Here is a 20,033-nt window from a genome sequence, read left to right as displayed (position 1 = left end):
TGACCCCTTTGTCAGAAGCTGTGGGGGGGTCCTAGCAGTCAGACCTGCACTGATGATGAAGTTGTCTCTTATCCTAGGGCATAAGTTTACATCTTGGCACAAGCCCTTTAAGGGTGCCTGCACACAGCAGACTCGGATTCTGCATGTGGGAGCCCTCAGCGGAATCTGACCCCGGCAGCAGTGGCATCCGCGTGTACCTGACATTTCAGTTCATCATCTGTACTGCAGATGGTCTGCACGGCTCACTGTCAGACACGTGCAGCACAGTTTTTCTTTTCACTCCTGCTTTTACCACAGCATCGCCTAGTGACTTCAATGGAAGCCGTGCGAGCAGAATTGGCGCAAAAATGGAGCATGCTGCGATTTTTTTTTTCCCGCAAGCAGAAAAATTGCTCATATGACCGGACATGTGGATGTTCCATTGGTTTGAATTGGTGCGGAATGCCGTAGATCGTCCGCGCGAGAGATGATCGTGGATTCCGCAACTCAAACCCGGTTGTGTGCAGGGGGCTTTAGGGAGTGATTTAGCATTTTACCTGCTGAATAAGCATCCGCCTGTGCTATGTTCAAACCATACTTGATTTGGGTTATATTGGGCGTGATACAACATAAACTGACACATGCTGCACGTTGCTCTCACATGTCTACACCTAGAAGAAAATGCTGCCATCTATTGGCTAACACAAGCCAAAGCAAGGCAGCAACTGTGTGAATCCACTGTCCAGTTTTGGGACACTGGCAGATAAAAGGGTTAATCCCCGAGTACGTCTTCTCATCAGAAGAATGAACGGTGCCACAGTGTTACATCCTAACATACATTTAATATATGAAGGAGAATAAGACAAAAGCAGCTCTCCGCGTATTACATACTTTCCATGCTTGTAAACTGCACCCCAATAGGAGGCGGTTCACAAATACCCAATATCAGCAGGAAACGATGGCAGATGGGATCAGCAGATGAAATCCACACATGCCATATAAAATAAAAACGGGCTTTAATCAAAGCAGATTAAAAGGATATATAAACAACATTAGGCTACGGGGGCTACTTGTCCTATGTTGGAAATCATTTTAAACTAGCTTAATAAGGCCATTTGATTGCATGTGGCATGTGTGGATTTCATCTACTTATCTTATACATTTGGTAGTTGCTACGCTTGGCATTGAATGGGGCTGAGGTGCAATACCTGGCACAGGGGCGACCAAGTGTGCAGCGGTGAGTCTGATCAACAGTGAAGGGTCTGAGTGTTGTAGCCCCTAACTAAGCTCAATAGTGTCCATAATGTGGGTATATTTGTGGGCATTAATGTTGATGGAAATATGGATCGAGCACACAAAAAACGTACAAAAGGCAACTAAAGCTGAAGTTGTACTGTGAACTTATGTTTGGGAGTTAAATAAAGATACACCTACAGAGACCCACACTGTATACAAAGCAGTTTTTTTCGATCAGATCATCAAATGTACAGAATTGCAAAGCCATCACACCTCACACTGGGTTCACCCTAATGAAGAAGCAGGAAAACCGAACAGCTGATCCATCCTATGACGGAAACCAATGTCCCCAGATGGAGCACACTGATATAATGGGTTCAACCAGCTTCCGTCCTGCCCTTCACCATCTTCCAGCACTATTTTGTGCTGGAGGCCCTGACGAGAGTCTTCTGAACATAGCCCAATTCTTACCATTCACATTAGCAAGTGTTCGAATAATATCTTGGTGAGCAGAAAGGCATTTGACTTCAGAAATGTCCCACCTGTCAGACCCTGCAGCATCAGCGCCAAGTTTAAAGATACCTTCAAGAGCAAAAAGGGAGAAATAATAAACTTCAATGACAAAGGGCATACAATACACAGAGTATTATAAAAGACAACCCCTTGCTCTTAAAACCACACCGTGACATACAGACTTACTCCTCCTATTGACACCCTGCGCTTTCACGTTTATAGATTGAAATGAAGAAGGGTTCAAACCTCTTTACAGAGACGTTCTGTAACACGACCTCATTCTCTGTTGCAGCGAGAGCTTTCATGTGAAAGAATATCATTCTACAGACCACTCTTACAACTTACTTACAGATTTTAGTCTACTAACTGCAGAGATATGCAAACAGTAAAGGCCCACTATGATAATGATATAGTGTGCTGCACCCATCAAGATGGTGAAGAATACATCTGTAGCTTGAAGAAATAGGAACTCACGTAAGTCCTTTCCGACTGCGGCAGCCACACAGTTCTTAGGTAGTTCAACCAACGCTGCGATGCCTTAAAGGAAAAAAACACATTCATTTAATAACTGTATGAAAACACAAAAACAAAATAAATTCCAAAACCAACACAAAACCCATATAATACAACACCAGTACAGCTAAATGACATAAACCACCAGGAAAAATACAGAGATCAAAGGGGTCGCCCATGTTTTAAAACCTAATGGAGGAAATGGTATATAATAAGTTATCAAAGTACTTGCCACATAATTCCCACTGCTCCAGCGCCTCCACTCCATTCCTCCTTGCCAGTCTTTGCTTAGTGACGGCCAATATCCCTTTTTACTGACCTCACTAACGGGCTTTTAATTTGCACATACATCTTTTTAAGGTGGTGGCTTTGCTGACTGACAGTCAGGCTCTTGTTGTAACCACCAGATGTGAAGAAACCTCAGATTCTGGCAGTTGAACCCCTTACATGCCACAATTGATATTAATTGCAACATGTAAATAGATGTCAGGGGGAAGGGAATCCTTCTGTCACCTATTGTCACCCCCCAATGTGATAACAAGGTACCAATGGGTTCTCATGGCAGCCGGAAGCCTGACAAAGGCCTCCATGTCTGCCATGTAACTCAGCCTATTAGACCCCACCTCTCGCAGAATCTAATAGGCTGCTGTCATAGGCTTAGTAGAATGCACTACATAAGTAATGCAATGTACTATCCTAGTGATCGAACTATCGCATCTTCAAGACTCCAAAATATTTTATTATTTATCGCACAGGATGAACATCACAAAAATAATTTTAAAAAACAACTATAGTCAAAATAATCATTTTTCTTTTGTTCGCCTCCCAAAAATGCAACAAAAAGTAATCCAAACGTTATACATACATCAAACTGGTACCAATAAAAACTAAAGCTAATCCCACAAAAAAAAAAAAAAATTATAACAATAAGCCCTCACACAGCTTCTTGCCAGAAAAATAGAAATACCATCTTCAAATGCGACGGGCAGATTTAATTATTTTTCTTTTAAAAATGTATTATTTTTATTGCACAAAAGTACTAAAAAAAATAAATAAATAAATTTGGTATCACAGTAATCGTGCTGATCCAGATAAGAAAGTTATCATGTTCTTTCAACCAAATGGTAAACACCCTAAAAACCAAACCCAAAAACAATGGTGGAAATTGAGAGGTTTTTCCAGCTTTAATTAAAAAAACGTCTACAGTACAATATATGTACACGAGAGCAGTGTGGTTAAGAAATAGGACAAGTGACAACAATGACAATCGCTTGGTCCTTAAAACAAAAAATAGGCTTGTCACTAAGGGGTTAAACAGCTGCAGTGGTGTCCTGTCTGTATACCCACATGACTGTTACAGCCAATGAAGTGCGAGCTACACTACCCAAAACAGAACGCATCAGTGACGTCCCATATACAGAGCACCGCCGATCAGCTCCTAACCCATGTGATCTGCATACAGATCGCCACTGGGCTAGAATGAAGCGGTGACGTCAGAAGTGACGCACCGCCAAATAGAAGAACAGGCACGTTGTGACACAGTTTCCCTTTAAACTCAATGGGATAGCAAATTGACCAGGACTTTGGCGTAGAACCCATATCAATAAAAATCAGTATGAGCAGGGCCCTTTAAGGGGTGTATATAATATCAGTGTTATGAATATACATCATGCAGCATGGCCATTTGGCATAACTATTACCATAAATTCAATCCTAGAGGTATGGAGAAATGACTAGCAATGTGTCCGCTAATAAGTTACTATTTATTTGCACACATTATAATAGAGATCTATTCTTTTGTTATAGAAGAGAACGTCTATCTGTCCAACTCACCTCCATCAGAAAAGCAGCCAGTCTCACCCAGAACCTTAAAATGCCGGCTCCATACACGGAGCTCTCCCCCGCCGGACAGCCAGACATCTAAACCCTGCAGGACTGTTAGATTCTAGCAGAAATACAAAGAGCGATAGAATAAGAAAAAAAAAACAGTTGACAAACAAAAAGTAACAGGTGTGACGCCAGGATTTAACTTCAGTAGTGGAGGGTAGAAGTACATAATATTTATGTTGAGGGTTACAGATTAGCAGTCACATCCGTGTCAGGACCTTCGGCCGGAGGTCCCGTTACAGATCCGATTAAAATACTGGAAGAAAAAGTGCTGCGTGCAACGTTTTATTTCTGTCCAAAAGCCGGGCAGCTGGGCGAAAAGCAGGCGGACCCTATTATATTCAATGGGGTCCGTTCGGTTCCGTCGAGAGATGGAACCATTTAGTCACAGCGATTGCCCTTTTCTGAATCCCTGCGGCATATGTGGCACCACTCTTAGTGGCATACATTTCTATAGGACTTTTCTCACATTTCTGAACATTAAATGCCCACTTCTAGTGAAGGCTCTGCTAAGGTGCATTCACATGAATATTCAACAAATCTGCATCATTAGGTGTGGATATTAGGGCTCATGTCCACGGGCAAAATGAGATTTAAAATCCGCAGCGGATCTCCCGCGCGCGGATCCGCACCCCATAGGGATGCATTGACCACCCGCGGGTAGATAAATACCCGCGGATCGTCAATAAAAGTGATTTAAAAAAAAATGGAGCATGAAAAAATCTGGACCATGCTCCATTTTCATGCGGGTCTCCCGCGGGGACGGCTCCCGCGGGCTTCTATTGAAGCCTATGGAAGCCGTCCGGATCCGCAGGAGACCTAAAATAGGAATTTAAAGCATTTACTCACCCGCAGCGGACCGCGAAGCTCTTCTCTTCCTCACGGCCGCATCTCCCTTGCTTCGGCTCGGCGGATGTGCCCGGCGCATGCGCGCGGCACGTCGACGACGTGCCGGCGACGTGCCGCCGGCGTCAGGAATTCATCCGCCGGCCGAAAATGAAGATCCGGCCGTGAGGAAGAGCAGAGCTTCGCCGCCCGCTACGGATAGGTAAATGCTTTTAAATTGCTATTTTCAGCGCTCATGTCCGCGGGGCAGGAGGGACCCGCTGCAGATTCTACATGTAGAATCTGCAGCGGATCTGATTTTCCCCGTGGACATGAGGCCTTAATACGGATTTGGTGCGGATCTGCAGATGGTATAACCACTTCAACTAAAGGGATGAAATCTGCTGTGGATCCGCTCACACCAAACAGTGGGGAATGTGGTGCATAAAATCTGCAGGAAAACAGTTACATATGACGGCACTCTTTAAGCGGTTTTCCCACAACTAGGTTAGGTCATCAATATCCGATCACCACTGATCAGCTGTTCAGGTGAAAACCATGGCCTCTTCCCAAGACAGTGATGTCATGGTCATTCCTCCTGTGGCCTTTCAGCAGCTCAGTCCCATTCGAGTGATTGGCACTAAACTACTATACCAGGCATAGTCACTGCAATGTTGTGCCTGGTATGCAGTGCAGAGGTCGTGGCACTTTCCTGGATAGAACAGCCTCTTCAAACAGCTGATCCTCGGAGGTCCAAGGCAGCCGACCCCCACTGATTGCATACCGATGACCTATCCTTGAGTGTAAGTCATCAGTATATTAGTTCCCAGTAAATCCCTTTAGGGTACGTTCACATGTAGCAGAGTTTGGTGCAGATCCAGGCCAAAGTCCACAGCATATTTGCGCTGTGTATTCTGGAGTGGTTCTGCGACAAAACAAGGACTATTTGGTGAAGATTTTGAGGTAGTTTCTGAAGCAGATCTCAGAAACGCTATCTTTTCTCCTTAGGGAGAGCAAATATACTATAAACTAAGTGAGGAGACTCAAATGGCCATGCACGCTCCTCTGGGTAATATGCAAATAAGGGAGATGGAATAAATCCTTCACAGTGCCGCCTATTGAAAGGCAGCATTCCTTCAAGCCAAAGTCAGACTTTTTATACAAGCCTTGTTACAATGACTGGGAATTAAAAGCAAAGCCAGACTCCATGTACATACAGCTGTTTCAGGGTTTCTGATCCCCGTCCCAGACCTCTCACTAGCAAAACCAGACTCCTACTGTACACTGATGAAGGGCAAAAACCCTGAAACAACTGTCTGTACATGGAGTCTGGCTTTGCTTTCAATTCCCGGTCATTGTAACAAGGCTTGTATAAAAAGTCTGACTTTGGCTTGAAGGAATGCTGCCTTTCAATAGGTGGCACTGTGGAAGATTTTATTCCATCTCCCTTATTTGAAGCAGATCTGCCGCAGATTTCGTCCTTTCGATTGAACAGGTGAAGTCTGTTGCAGATCTGCTTCAAATTCTGCACCAAAGGTGTGGATTTGATAAGGATTTTCTACTGTGGAAAATCCGTGCCAAATCTGCTGCTGTGTGAACGTGTTCTAAATAGATTTTGAATTGGAAGTAACAACACTTTCTAATATACATCTTGTCTTGTGTGTAGAACCCATATGTACTACTACTTTATACCTTTACGGTAGAGAGGAAGTCTGAGGCTTTATGCACCTCCTGGCCACTTTCACAATCCCAAGCCTGACTTGAGCTATTAAGGAATAATTATATTGACATTTGTGGAGAATTAGTCAAAATGTATGGCAAGGTCTTCCATTAAAACTAAACCACAGCCAAAGTTAATATTGAGGAGTGCAAACTCTAATGGGCTCAGTGGATTGAGCATGTGCCCCATACACATTAGACTGAAATAGCCAATCTAATGTGCATGAAAAGTTTTAAAGGATGTCCAAGATTTTACAAAACCTCCTAAAACAGCAGATAACTTTATAATAAAATGAAGAAAACCTTCCTCCACTCCAGTTCTTCAGTCTAGGAAGCTCCTGCAGCGCTAATGTGCGGTTCACCATTCATGTGATCACTGCAGCCAATACCTGGCCTAAGCGCTCATGTGTCATTCATACACATTATGGCCAGGGAGGCCTGTGGTTGCCTGCAGTCTTAATATGAACCATGAACACTACAGAAGGGTCCTTGGACTGGAGTGGCGGGACATTTTAAAGGGGTCTGTCAGCCGCTCTACCAAAGCAAACCTACTGACAGCTTTACATAGTTTCAGGGGAGCAGATAGTAAGAAACTTCACAAAAGGTAGGATTACAATCTACCCCACTGATAAAATCTACCGATATGGAAGCAGGCCTTCTTCTTAACCCCCTGAGTGGCACGCCCGGAAATTTTCCGGGACGAGCTCCACTGCTCATAGCAACATAGCCCGGAAGATTTCCGGGCTATGTATCACTATGGGAGCTGCAGAGCACAATGCCACAAGCTGTGACAGTGTGCTCTGCCTGCAAAGTCCCACAGAGAACAAAGCAAGGACTTTGAAAAAACAGCAGAAGATATTGCTGATATGCCGGCAATCTCCTGCACTGGTTTGTTTACAGGTTGCATAGAGACCATCGGCTTGTCAGAAGCAAGCCGATGGTCTCTGTGGCAGGGAGAGCTGGTGCTTGGCTGTCAGAGGACAGCTAGGTACCAGCTCTTACAGCAGAGATCAGAGAAAACCTCCGATCTCTGCTGTGTTAACCCTTTACATGCTGCAGTCTATGTGACTGCAGCATGTAAAGGGCTGTCACCGCAGCATGTAAAGGGCTGTCACCATCGGACCCCCGGAATGTGATCAGGGTTCCTGATGGGTCCCTGTGGAAGTCCCCTAAAGGGACAAAAAAAGAAAAAAAGAAAAAAAATTATAAAAAAGAAAAACACTTGTCTCCCTTTACTTTGTAAAAAATCAAAAATACAATCACACATGTGGTATCCGTGTGCGTCGTAATGACCCAGAGAAGGAAGTTAATACATTATTTAACCCCTTAATCACATGGCCCCTTTTTTTTCTTTTTTCAACATTTCTTTTTTTCCTCCCCCCTGTTTAAAAAATCACAACTTGTCCCGCAAAAAACAAGCCCTCATATGGCCATGTCAATGGAAAAATGAAAAAGTTATGGCTCTTGAGACGCAACTGCAAAATTAGTTGAAATTCAATGATTAGACCATTTTAAAAAAACCTGCCCTGGTGGGCACGACAGGGTGGTAGGAAACCCGCCACTCAAGGGGTTAAAGGGTCTCCACTGAGCTGTTCCACAGCTTTGATTTGACAGCTGTAGGGGACTCCTGATTGGATGCTAGAGCTGTCAATCAGAGCTGTGGAGCAGATGAATTGACAGAGAAGGATAGCACTTTAGTGAGAAGGTCCACCTCCAGAACACAGTGTTTTATTGGTACTGCAGATAGTATGATTACAATCCGCTCCCTGGACCCTACATAGAGCTGCCAGCAGTTATGCATTGGCAGAAGTGCTGACAGGCTCCCTTTAAGCATCCCACCTCTGCAGCTCCAGGAGGCTTCTGCAGCAGTCATCATTCCTGTGACCACTGCAGCCAATCGCAGGCCTCCATGGTCATGTGTGCATGAGTGGCACATGACCACTAAGGCACTGCACTGGTAAAGCTGCTGACAGGCTCCTTTTAAAAGAGGAGGAATTTTAAGGTAGTTATCTGCCTTTTGAGAAATTTAGAGAAATCCCAAACATCCCCTTTAATACACATTACTGTGACAGACTAAGCTTTTTGTGGTATGAAGACATAACATAAGGATACAATGACGGTCCTATCAGACGATGCTGTCAGTATTAGGTCAGCCCTTTCGCTATGCGTTTCATTGCTTGGAAATACAAGGATAGCCGTGATCTTCTGCGTGTGTCCTTGAAGCTCGAAAACTACTTCACCGGTCTGGAAGAAAAAAAAGTTTGATGACAAAGAGATCATTTTGAGCAGGTTTTTCTCCTTTAATAAAGGGATGGCACAGTGCCAGAAAATACCATCATCAAGACTGGTGGGGGTTCAACCTACGGGACTCGAACTGATCTTGAGAATGAACAAGATGTATCGCCAATCTGGCACTGCGTCGCATTCACTGTTTTCCGTGGTGCAGCAGTGCCCTATTCGCTTGCTGTGCAGGAAACCGCAGTACGGCCATATTCAAGTGAATAGAGACAGCAGATTGCCAGGAGCGCCACTGTGCACGGAAAAATTAGAAGGGGCACAGCAATACACCATCAATTTACAGCCAGAACATAATGATGCCTGGGCTTGGACATTTGTAATCACCACCCATTCCAAAGTTGCCTTTTATCAACCTGGGGCATTTATGATCCCAAAATGTGAGAGGACATCTGGGGGTGTTCCCATGACACTGCTTTTCTATCGTTAGCATAGGTCAGCAACAGCTGATTGGGTGTCAGGGAGTCCATTGACCAGTTGTTTCCTGGGTTGCGGTTTTATTGTACAGAACCAAAGGCTCATGTGCCCTAGTGCAAGAATTCTGTTTCAGTAGGCAAGAAAATGGTCGCAGCAATCTCAAAAAGGGGGCAGTTGTGGTTCTTATTGTTGTGCAGACCCAGGGGTCCGGTCACAATTGCAACCCCCCTGACCCATATAGGTATGCCACTACACAGAGCTGGTGTGTTGCCCGAAGCAGAAAGCTACATACATTGTGCAGTGGCCCGAAGTGGTACTATAGGCGAGTCCCACTAAAGTGAATGGTAAAAAGATGTATACATGCAAAAATGTGAACTACAGTGCAAGAAGGAAACAAGTTACAAATGTCCATAGGACAAAAAAAAAAAGTTATGGCTCTCAGAAGAGAAGGATGAAAAAAATTGCTGCATCCTATAGGCCGAAGTAGGGTTAACCAAAAGCAGTCCCTTATCGGACTGCAATATCACATTTTGTAGGTTACCAAATGCCAAATTAAAAAGGGAAGTTTGCTCTAACTGCACATACAAACTCCTATAGAGGGCTCTTACCTGAACATCCCATACAATGATCGTGCCATCGTCACAGGCCGATGCAAACCTGGAAGAGAAGAAAAACATCATCAACGTGATGAGAATGGTGCATGTTTGACAGCGTTTTTAATGCACCTCATCAATGCAATGGGTGATGTAGTGCGTTAAAAAGCGCTGCAACACACTAAAATAGAACATACAGCGTTCATTTAGAAAGGTTTCAAACGCCCGCTGAAGTGCTGAAAAAAACCCGCCTGTGTGAGAGTGGCCCAAGACTGGTATATGAAATGCCACAACAACTTAATTCCTCCCATGGAGTAAAGTAAGGGCCGTCTCCACAGTGAATGAACTACTAGATTGTGGGTTAATGCCGCTAGTTGAGGGGTGGGTGCATGAAATCACCTATTGTTTAATGCACTCGCAAAATACATAGCAGTCCATTATTCTAGCACTAATACACGTATTAAATGTCAGGATGCAAGTACGGTAAGCAGCCCTGGACAACGTCAATATAGCCAGACAAGTCAGGGTCCTGCAGGACTATTAGCGGCTTGTCTAGATAAACCGTCAGCCTTCCCGCTGCAGCCCTCTTTCGTTTTCTCATTTTCTTTTTTTCCTCTTCAATTTCAAAAAATTACAACGCTTTAATATGCCATGCAATGTACTGGAATACTAAAACAAATGGTGTAAGTAGGGGGTGGGGCTAAATGAGGGGAAAAAATGTAATTGCATATATGATGGCGTTCACAGTGCAGAAAAAACGACTATCTGTATTCTGTAGGGCAATAGGATTACAGAAATACCAAATTTATGGGAGAGAAGGGGGAGAAAGACTAGGAATTTAAAAAAAAAAAAAAAAAACACACAACAACTCGGCACCCAGCGTCCCACATACAAAAATGCTCGAGTCTCCCATTGTAGTCAATGGGGTTCGTTACTCAAGTAGAGCTCTCGAATCTTTCGAAAAGCTCAACTCCAATAACGCGGACCCGAGCATTTGGGTGCTCGCTCATCTCTAACCATAACATTTTTGGCGGTTGATTAGGTTGTGTGATGGCTCCTTTTATTCTCCTCTCGCTTTGCAACTGTAGTTTTTAAGAATGCCATTTTGGCATACAGGTGACTTTTTGGTTACCCCATACCAAAGGAAAAAAAATGGAATAAAAAACAAACACACACAATTATGGCACTGCATGTATTTTTTTTCTGACTGTGTTTGCCATGTGGGATTACTAATGTGATATATTAACAATCTTCTGTGGATGTAGCGATAGAAATTTTTATTTTTTTTGGTGAGATGACTGGGAAAACATTTTTTAAACTTTTAAAATTATTTTTTTTACTAAATCAGAAAAAAGTTCAAGTCATGTCACAGGTGAAAGGGTTAAAGGAGTTGACACACCAAATGAAGTTATCTCCCATTTACAAGATAGGGAATAACTAGTATATAACATTGGTAGCATGGCCACTGGGAACCCTACTGCTCCAAAGAATGCCTAGAGTGACAGGCAAACATGTGCTCCACAGCTCCATTGATTTCAATGGGACTGTCAGAGATAGGGGAGCTTTTTTTACTTGGCTATATCCAGCAACCCCCCCTTTGGATCTGTGGGGGTCCCAGTGGTTTATCACCTATCAATCAGTTATCTGCTATCAACAGGATAGGGAATAATGGGTTAAAACAATTGTCCCACCAATTCAAGTTAAAGAAGTACCAATTGCTTCACAACCACTCTGTATTTCCTGTTTGTGGCTTACTAGGTCATGTGATTATTGCAGCCAATTACTGGCCATAACAGTGACTTTCTATAGCTAGTGATTGGCTACAGCAGCAGTCACATGTTCTAGTTAGCAACAACAGGAAGTACAGAGTGGTTATGAATCAATCAATTTAAGTAGTGGGAAAAGCCCTTTAAGAGGGACTCTCTGGTCCGGGAAATACAAAGATGGCCAAAAACCGTCTCCAACTACATGATGCACATTGTCCAAGGCCTCCTTCACACAGGCAAAACTGCATCGCTTGTCCATGCGATATCGCTGCATCTTCTCGCGGCAATACCACAATTTTGTAGCACCATTTAGTGGCGCGCCTATATATAAAGCCCTACCCTGAAAATATACCCTAACTGTAGAAAAAAGAAAAAAAAACATACATCACCTAGAAAAGCTGTCCGGCTCCACTGCAGCTTCTCCACGGGTCCCCAGCACTTGTCTTCTTCTCTTCTTTCCGGGGATTGAAAAATCCCCGTTTCCTGGAAGTGCTGGCTGTGATTGGCTGACACTTAGCCAATTACAGCCAGCACTGTATGAATGGCTGTGATTGGTTCAGCGAGAGCTGGCTGTGATTGGCTAAGCGTCAGCCAATCACAGCCAGTGCTTTCAATCCCGTCCAGAAGAGATGAAGGGGAATAGTGCTGGGAAGAAGATGCAGCTGGGCTGACAGCGCCGGAGAGGTGATGTATGTGTTTTGTTTTTTTTCCTGCAGCCAGGGCCTAGATTAGGGCTTTGGAAGTAGGATTTTCTACAGTCAAAGTTGCATCGCAGCACAGCGGAGAGGAAGGCTCCATAGGGAAACATAGGCTACAAAACCTTGCAAGTCGCGGGCATATCGACGGACCCACGAGTTTTTCTGTCGGGTTGTCGCATGCTACAAAATATTGCATGTGTGAATTAGCCCATAGAAAAGCATGGGCTTCACATACATGCGATTTGTAGCATCGTAGTAACGCGACAAAAATCGCGTGACTTTGTCACCCGTGTGAAGGAGGCCTAAGACACTAAATGCTGATGTGACTGCCTAGCACTGCTCATGTGGGCAGCAATGGTCAAAGTGGGTGTGTAGAGGCCTAGACTAATCCAAATTATTACTTAGGCCTTAGTCAGACGGGCATTTTTACCCGCGATTTGCGCATGCGTCCGGCGATTTTATAAAACCATTGCTTTGCAATGGTATCGGGCACATGAGCGCTTTTTATGCGCTCGTCCGATAAATTATAGAACAAAAAAAAACAAAAAAAAAAAACGCAGATCGCACCTATCTGCGATCTGCGATTCCTGTTCTCTTCTGTATATGCGCTCAATGGGGCCGGCGGCAGCAGCGCCGACCCCATTGAGAACATATAGAAGACAAATCATTCTTCTCTGCCACAGCTGTAACAGCTGTGGCAGAGAAGAACGATGTTTGCCCATTGAATTCAATGGAGCGGCAATACAGCCGCTCCATTGAAAGCAATGGGCTGCCGGCGTGCGCAGGGTGAATTGTCGGGAAGGGCTTAAATATATAAGCCCTTCCCTGCAATTCATCCTAAAATGTGTTAAAATAAAAAAAAAATTGTATACTCACCTTTCCGCTGCAGCCGGAGTCCAGCCGCAGCCGCTGTCAGTTCTCCTGAACTGCTTCTCGGCACTATTCAGCCGGCGGGGCTTTAAAATCCCCGCCTGCTGAATGATCTGCCTCTGATTGGTCACAGCCCTGACCAATCAGAGGCAAGTTTCACTCACACACCCATTCATGAATTCATGAATGGGTGAGTGACTGCTGCCTCTCAGCGCTGAGCCAATCAGGGGCAGGTTTGACTCACATCCATTCATGAATTCATGAATGGGTGTGAGTGAGACATGCCTCTGATTGGCTCAGCGCTGAGCCAATCAGGGGGCAGGTCTGACTCACACCCCCTTCACACCCACTGCAGGACGGCCGCGCGGAGCTCCGGCTGCCGGGAGAAGGTGAGTACATATATATTTTTTATTTTTACACATTTTAGGATGAATTGCAGGGAAGGGCTTATATATTTAAGCCCTTCCCGACACTTCATCCCGGGCTCGCCCGCAGCACATTGCTTTCAATGGAGACGGCTGTATTGCCGTCTCCATTGAATGCAATGCGCTGGACAGCTCCGGCCCGTTTCTAATGAAACGTGGCTAGGAGCAGATTTTCGGGCGATTTGCGGGCGACTTGCGCGCACCGGTCACGCGATTTGCGGATGCGCATCCATCATGCGATCCGCAAATCGCGCGAAAAAACACCCGTCTGACTAAGGCCTTAGTGTGCATCAAGTAGTCAGATCAGTTAGTGTGGCCATCTTTAAAGCAACTGGAGGGTCACTTTAGTGATCGCAAGCGCATAAATATACAGTGGGTTGTCGCAAACTGTGTATGGAGGAGGCTTGGCAGCCAAGTTCGCTCCCTTCCTGGCATGTGTCAGCCGTTTGCAACAGCTGAAAGCCACAAGCAATGACTGCGATCAGAGTTCGCTTTAATCACAGTCATTAACTCCTTAGGTGCCAGTCAATTCTGACAGCAGCAACTAAGCAGTTAGCCTGAGGGTGAGAGCCCCACCAATGCCACATTGGCCCCGAGACACTATCATGGGGTGTCGATGGGTTCAAATGGCAGCCCGGGGCCTAGTGAAAGCTCTCTAGGCCGCCATGTACAATATTGCTGCCTATAAGGCTCTGCCCTTGTCTGTCACAATCACAAATGAGAAAACTGCTCATCATGCTGCTTCCGGTCTGGCAATTTAAAGTGGAACTCCAAAAGTTATGCTAACTTTTATATTAGGGGGATTATAATCAAAAATGTTCACTTTACAATACAGAAACAAGTCTAGAAATCGCGGATTCTACAGATGTGGTGCTTTCTGCATTCTGTCTATGGGCCATGGCCAATATAATCACGCTGCAGAGTGCAGAGAGTAATGGTGGAGAATGTAATTTGTAACAATATCTTATGGAATAACACGGTCCGAGACATTGTACACTCCTTCCCTAAAACATGGAGCCATTGTTTCATTGCAGTGTTGGACTTCTGAAATTAGGGTGGAAACAAAAAAAATAAAAAATAATAATTATATATATATATATATATATATATATATATATATATATTAGAGATGAGCGAACGTGTTCGTCCGAACTTGATATCCGTGCGGATATTAGGGTGTTCGGGATGTTCGTTATTCGTAACGAACACCATGCGGTGTTCGGGTTACTTTCACTTCCTTCCCTGAGACGTTAGAGCGCTTTTCTGGCCAATTGAAAGACAGGGAAGGCATTACAACTTCCCCCTGCAACGTTTAAGCCCTATACCACCCCCCTGCTGTGAGTGGCTTGCGAGATCAGGTGTCCGCCTAATATAAAAGTCGGCCCCTCCCGCGGCTCGCCTCAGATGCCTGGTGAGTTAGATGAGGGACAGTGCTGTTTGTACCGGAGCTGCTGTAGGGAAAGAATTGGTAGTTAGTGTAGGCTTCAAGACCCCCAAAGGTCCTTATTAGGGCCACTGATAGCTGTGTGTTGGCTGCTGTTAGCAGTGGCAATTTTTTTTTCTTCTCAAAATCGCCTCTGCAGAGCGTTGCACCTGGCATTAGGGACAGAAGTGTTGGATAGGCAGGGAGAGTGTTAGGAGTGAGTGTAGCCTTCGAGAACCTCAACGGTCCTTTCTAGGGCCATATTTAACCGTGTGCAGTACTGTGCTGGCTGCTGTTAGCTGTGCTGCATATTTTTTTTCTTCTCAAAATCGCCTCTGCAGAGCATTGCACCCTCCATTGATACTGCAGGGAAAGAATTGTATAGGCAGGGCCACAACACAGTTATTATTCATTGAATATACGCAGTGCGGCCTTTTGCTTGTAAAACAACTGAAAACAAATCTATTTGTCCAGCCTCTGTCCGTCCTAAGGGCTGTGGACACGTGTGAGCTGCGTGAACAACGTTAAAAAATCAGACGCACCCAGCTACGCTTTACTGCTGGCTTCGCCATTTGCTTTCCTTAATTTGGAAAAAAATACCTGCTCTGCCAGAGTTATAATAACTCTGCTACCCTCAAGTTCTGTGCCACATTAGCAGGGCCACAGCACAGTTATTAAACTTCTCATGTTCATTGAATATACGCAGTGCTGCCTTTTGGTGGAAAAAAACTGAAAAAAATTCTATTTGTCCTGCCTCTGTCCGTCCTAAGGGCGGTGGACACGTGTCGGCTGCGTGTGCAACGTTTAAAAATCAGACGCACCCAGCTACGTTTTACTCCTGGCTTCGCCATTTGCTTTCCTTAATTGGGAAAAAAATACCTGCTCTGCCAGAGTTATAATAACTCTGCTACCCTCAAGTTCTGTGCCACATTAGCAGGGCCACAGCACAGTTATTAAACTTAGATTATTCATTCACTAGAGGCAGTGGGGCCTTTCATTTTCAAAAAAGGGAAAAAATTATATTTGGCCTGCAGTCTTGCGCCAATTTATTTCCTGCCTGTGAAATCAAATCACTGGTAATACAGCATGCTGAGGGGTAGGGGTAGGCCTAGAGGACGTGGACGCGGCCGAGGACGCGGAGGGCCAAGTCAGGGTGTGGGCACAGGCCAAACTCCTGATCCAGGTGTATCGCAGCCAACTGCGGCGCGATTAGTAGAGAGGCACGTTTCTGGCGTCCCGACAGTCATCGCACAATTCATGGGTCCACGCGGGAGACGGTTATTAGAAAATGAGCAGTGTGAGCAGGTCCTGTCCTGGATGGCAGAAAGTGCTTCGAGCAACCTATCGTCCAACCGCAGTTCTGCGCCGTCCACTGCTGCAAATCAGAATCCTCTGTCTGCTGCTCCTCCTTCCTCCCAGCCTCCTCACTCCACTCCAATGACACCTGCTCAGCTGCGTGAAGACTCCCAGGAACTGTTCTCTGGCCCCTGCTCAGATTGGGCAGCAGCGGTTCCTCTCCCACCAGAGGAGTTTATCGTCACTGATGCCCAACCATTGCAAAGTTCCCGGGGTCCGGGGGATGAGGCTGGGGACTTCCGCAAACTGTCTCAAGAACTTTCTGTGGGTGAGCAGGACGAGGACGATGAGACACAGTTGTCTTGCAGTCAGGTAGTAGTGAGGGCAGTAAGTGCGAGGGAGGAGCGCACAGAGGATTCTGAGGAAGAGCAGCAGGACGATGAGGTGACTGACCCCACCTGGTTTGCAACGCCTACTCAGGACAGGTCTTCAGAGGGGGAGGCAGGGGCAGCAGCAGGGCAGGTTGCAAGAGGCAGTGCGGTGTCCAGGGGTAGAGGCAGGGCCAGACCGAATAATCCACCAACTGTTTCCCAAAGCGCACCCTCGCGCCATGCCACCCTGCAGAGGCCGAGGTGCTCTAAGGTCTGGGAGTTTTTCACAGAGACGCCTGACGACCGACGAGCAGTGGTGTGCAACCTTTGTCGCGCAAAGCTCAGCCGGGGAGCCAACAGCAACAGCCTCAGCACCACCAGCATGCGCAGACATATGATGGCCAAGCACCCCACAAGGTGGGACGAAGGCCGTTCACCACCTCCGGTTTGCACCGCTGCCTCTCCCCCTGTGCCCCAACCTGACACTGCTATCCAACCCCCCTCTCAGGACACAGGCACTACCGCCTCATGGCCTGCACCCACACCCTCACCTCCGCTGTCCTCGGCCCCATCCACCAGTGTAGTTCAGCGCACCGTCCAGCCGTCGCTTGCGCAAGTGTTTGAGCGCAAGCGCAAGTACGCCGCCACGCACCCGCACGCTCCAGCGTTAACCGTCCGCATAGCAAAATTTATCAGCCTTGAGATGCTGCCGTATAGGGTTGTGGAAACGGAGTCCTTCAAAAGTATCATGGAGGCGGCGGCCCCGCGCTACTCAGTTCCCAGTCGCCACTACTTTTCCCGATGTGCCGTCCCAGCCCTGCACGACCACGTCTCCCGCAACATTGTACGCGCCCTCACCAACGCGGTTACTGCCACGGTCCACTTAACAACGGACACGTGGACAAGCACAGGCGGGCAGGGCCACTACATCTCCCTGACGGCACATTGGGTGAATTTAGTGGAGGCTGGGACAGAGTCAGAGCCTGGGACCGCTCACGTCCTACCCACCCCCAGAATTGCGGGCACCAGCTCGGTGGTTGTATCTGCGGAGGTGTATGCTTCCTCCACTAAAGCACCCTCCTCCTCCTCCTCCTCCTCTGTCTCGCAATCAAGATGTGTTAGCAGCAGCATGTCGCCAGCAGTCGGTGTCGCGCGGTGTGGCAGCACAGCGGTGGGCAAGCGTCAGCAGGCCGTGCTGAAACTACTCAGCTTAGGCGATAAGAGGCACACGGCCCACGAATTGCTGCAGGGTCTGACAGAGCAGACCGACCGCTGGCTTGCGCCGCTGAGCCTCCAACCGGGCATGGTCGTGTGTGACAACGGCCGTAACCTGGTGGCGGCTCTGCAGCTCGGCAGCCTCACGCACGTGCCATGCCTGGCCCACGTCTTTAATTTGGTGGTTCAGCGCTTTCTGAAAAGCTACCCACGCTTGTCAGACCTGCTCGTAAAGGTGCACCGGCTCTGCGCACATTTCCGCAAGTCCCACACGGACGCTGCCACCCTGCGCACCCTGCAACATCGCTTTAATCTGCCAGTGCACCGACTGCTGTGCGACGTGCCCACACGGTGGAACTCTACGCTCCACATGTTGGCCAGGCTCTATGAACAGCGTAGAGCTATAGTCGAATACCAACTCCAACATGGGCGGCGCAGTGGGAGTCAGCCTCCTCAATTCCTTTCAGAAGAGTGGGCCTGGTTGGCAGACATCTGCCATGTCCTTGGTAATTTTGAGCAGTCTACCCAGGTGGTGAGCGGCGATGCTACAATCATTAGCGTCACCATTCCTCTGCTATGCCTCTTGAGAAATTCCCTGCAAAGCATAAAGGCAGCTGCTTTGCGCTCGGAAACGGGGGCGGGGGAAGACAGTATGCCGCTGGATAGTCAGGGCACCCTCCTGTCTATTTCTCAGCGCGTACAGGAGGAGGAGGAGGAGCATGAGGAGGATGAGGAGGAGGGGGAAGAGACAGCTTGGCCTGCTGCTGACGGTACACCGGCTGATTGCCTGTCATCCTTTCAGCGTGTATGGCCTGAGGAGGAGGAGGAGGAGGAGGATCCTGAAAGTGATCTTCCTAGTGAAGACAGCCATGTGTTGCGTACTGGTACCCTGGCACACATGGCTGACTTCATGTTAGGATGCCTTTCTCGTGACCCTCGCGTTGCACGCATTCTGGCCACAACGGATTACTGGGTGTACACACTGCTCGACCCACGCTATAAGGAGAACCTGCCCACTCTGATTCCCGAAGAGGAAAGGGGTTCGAGAGTGTTGCTATACCACAGGACCCTTGCGGACAAGCTGATGGTAAAATTCCCAGCCGACAGCGCTAGTGGCAGAAGGCGCAGTACCGAGGGCAAGGTAGCAGGGGAGGTGCGGAGATCGAGCCGCATGTACATCCCAGGCAGTGCAACAGTCTTTAAGGGCCTGGACAGCTTTCTGGCTCCCCACCAAGACTGTGTCACCGCTCCCCAGTGAAGGCTGAGTTGGCGGGAGCACTGTAAAAGGATGGTGAGGGAGTACGTAGCCGATCGCACGACCGTCCTCCGTGACGCCTCTGCCCCCTACAACTACTGGGTGTTGAAGCTGGACACGTGGCCTGAACTCGCGCTGTATGCCCTGGAGGTGCTTGCTTGTCCTGCGGCTAGCGTCTTGTCAGAGAGGGTGTTTAGTGCGGCTGGGGGAATCATCACAGATAAGCGTACCCGCCTGTCAACCGACAGTGCCGACAGGCTTACACTCATCAAGATGAACAAAGGCTGGATTTCGCCAGACTTCTCTTCTCCACCAGCGGACAGAAGCGATACGTAAGCAATACGTAGGCTGCACCCGCGGATGGAAGCTACGTTCTCTCTCACCATCCAAAACGGGGACATTTCTGCTTCATCAATCTGTGTCTAATATTCCTCCTCCTCCTCCTGCTCCTCCTCCTGAAACCTCACGTAATCACGCTGAACGGGCAATTTTTCTTAGGGCCACAAAGCTCACTCAAATAATTTTTCTAAACAATTTTTAAAAGTTTCAATGCGCTTAAAAGCGTTGGAACTGTAACTTGAACCAATTTTTCGTTACACTGGGCTGCCTCCAGGCCTAGTTACCACTTAAGCCACATTAACCAAAGCGATTAATGGGTTTCACCTGCCCTCTTGGTTGGCCATGGCCAATTTTTGGGATGTACATTAGTACTGTTGATACAGCAATTTTTGTGGGCC

At 47.0% G+C, this 20,033-nt stretch overlaps 1 protein-coding gene across 2 annotated transcripts in view; it reads right to left on the bottom strand.

The window, feature by feature from the left end:
• Positions 1 to 20,033, bottom strand: part of WDR41 (WD repeat domain 41) — a 51,901-nt gene that overhangs the window by 14,591 nt on the left and 17,277 nt on the right. For both annotated transcript variants that reach the window (XR_010792808.1, XM_066602848.1), the window contains exons 3-8: positions 9,993 to 10,041; positions 8,785 to 8,916; positions 6,646 to 6,708; positions 4,075 to 4,186; positions 2,203 to 2,265; positions 1,687 to 1,797 (exon numbers count right to left, since the gene is read on the bottom strand). Coding sequence is in view for 1 of the 2 variants with exons in the window: in XM_066602848.1 (XP_066458945.1) it covers positions 1,687 to 1,797; positions 2,203 to 2,265; positions 4,075 to 4,186; positions 6,646 to 6,708; positions 8,785 to 8,916; positions 9,993 to 10,041 (530 nt within the window). In the remaining variant the exon portion in view is untranslated. The remainder of the gene's footprint in view (positions 1 to 1,686; positions 1,798 to 2,202; positions 2,266 to 4,074; positions 4,187 to 6,645; positions 6,709 to 8,784; positions 8,917 to 9,992; positions 10,042 to 20,033) is intronic.

The sequence above is a fragment of the Eleutherodactylus coqui genome, chromosome 5, assembly GCF_035609145.1.
Source record: "Eleutherodactylus coqui strain aEleCoq1 chromosome 5, aEleCoq1.hap1, whole genome shotgun sequence".
Classification (NCBI taxonomy): domain Eukaryota; kingdom Metazoa; phylum Chordata; class Amphibia; order Anura; family Eleutherodactylidae; genus Eleutherodactylus; species Eleutherodactylus coqui.
Note: the sequence above shows the minus strand (reverse complement) of the source record. Positions and strands in the feature narration are given on the sequence as shown.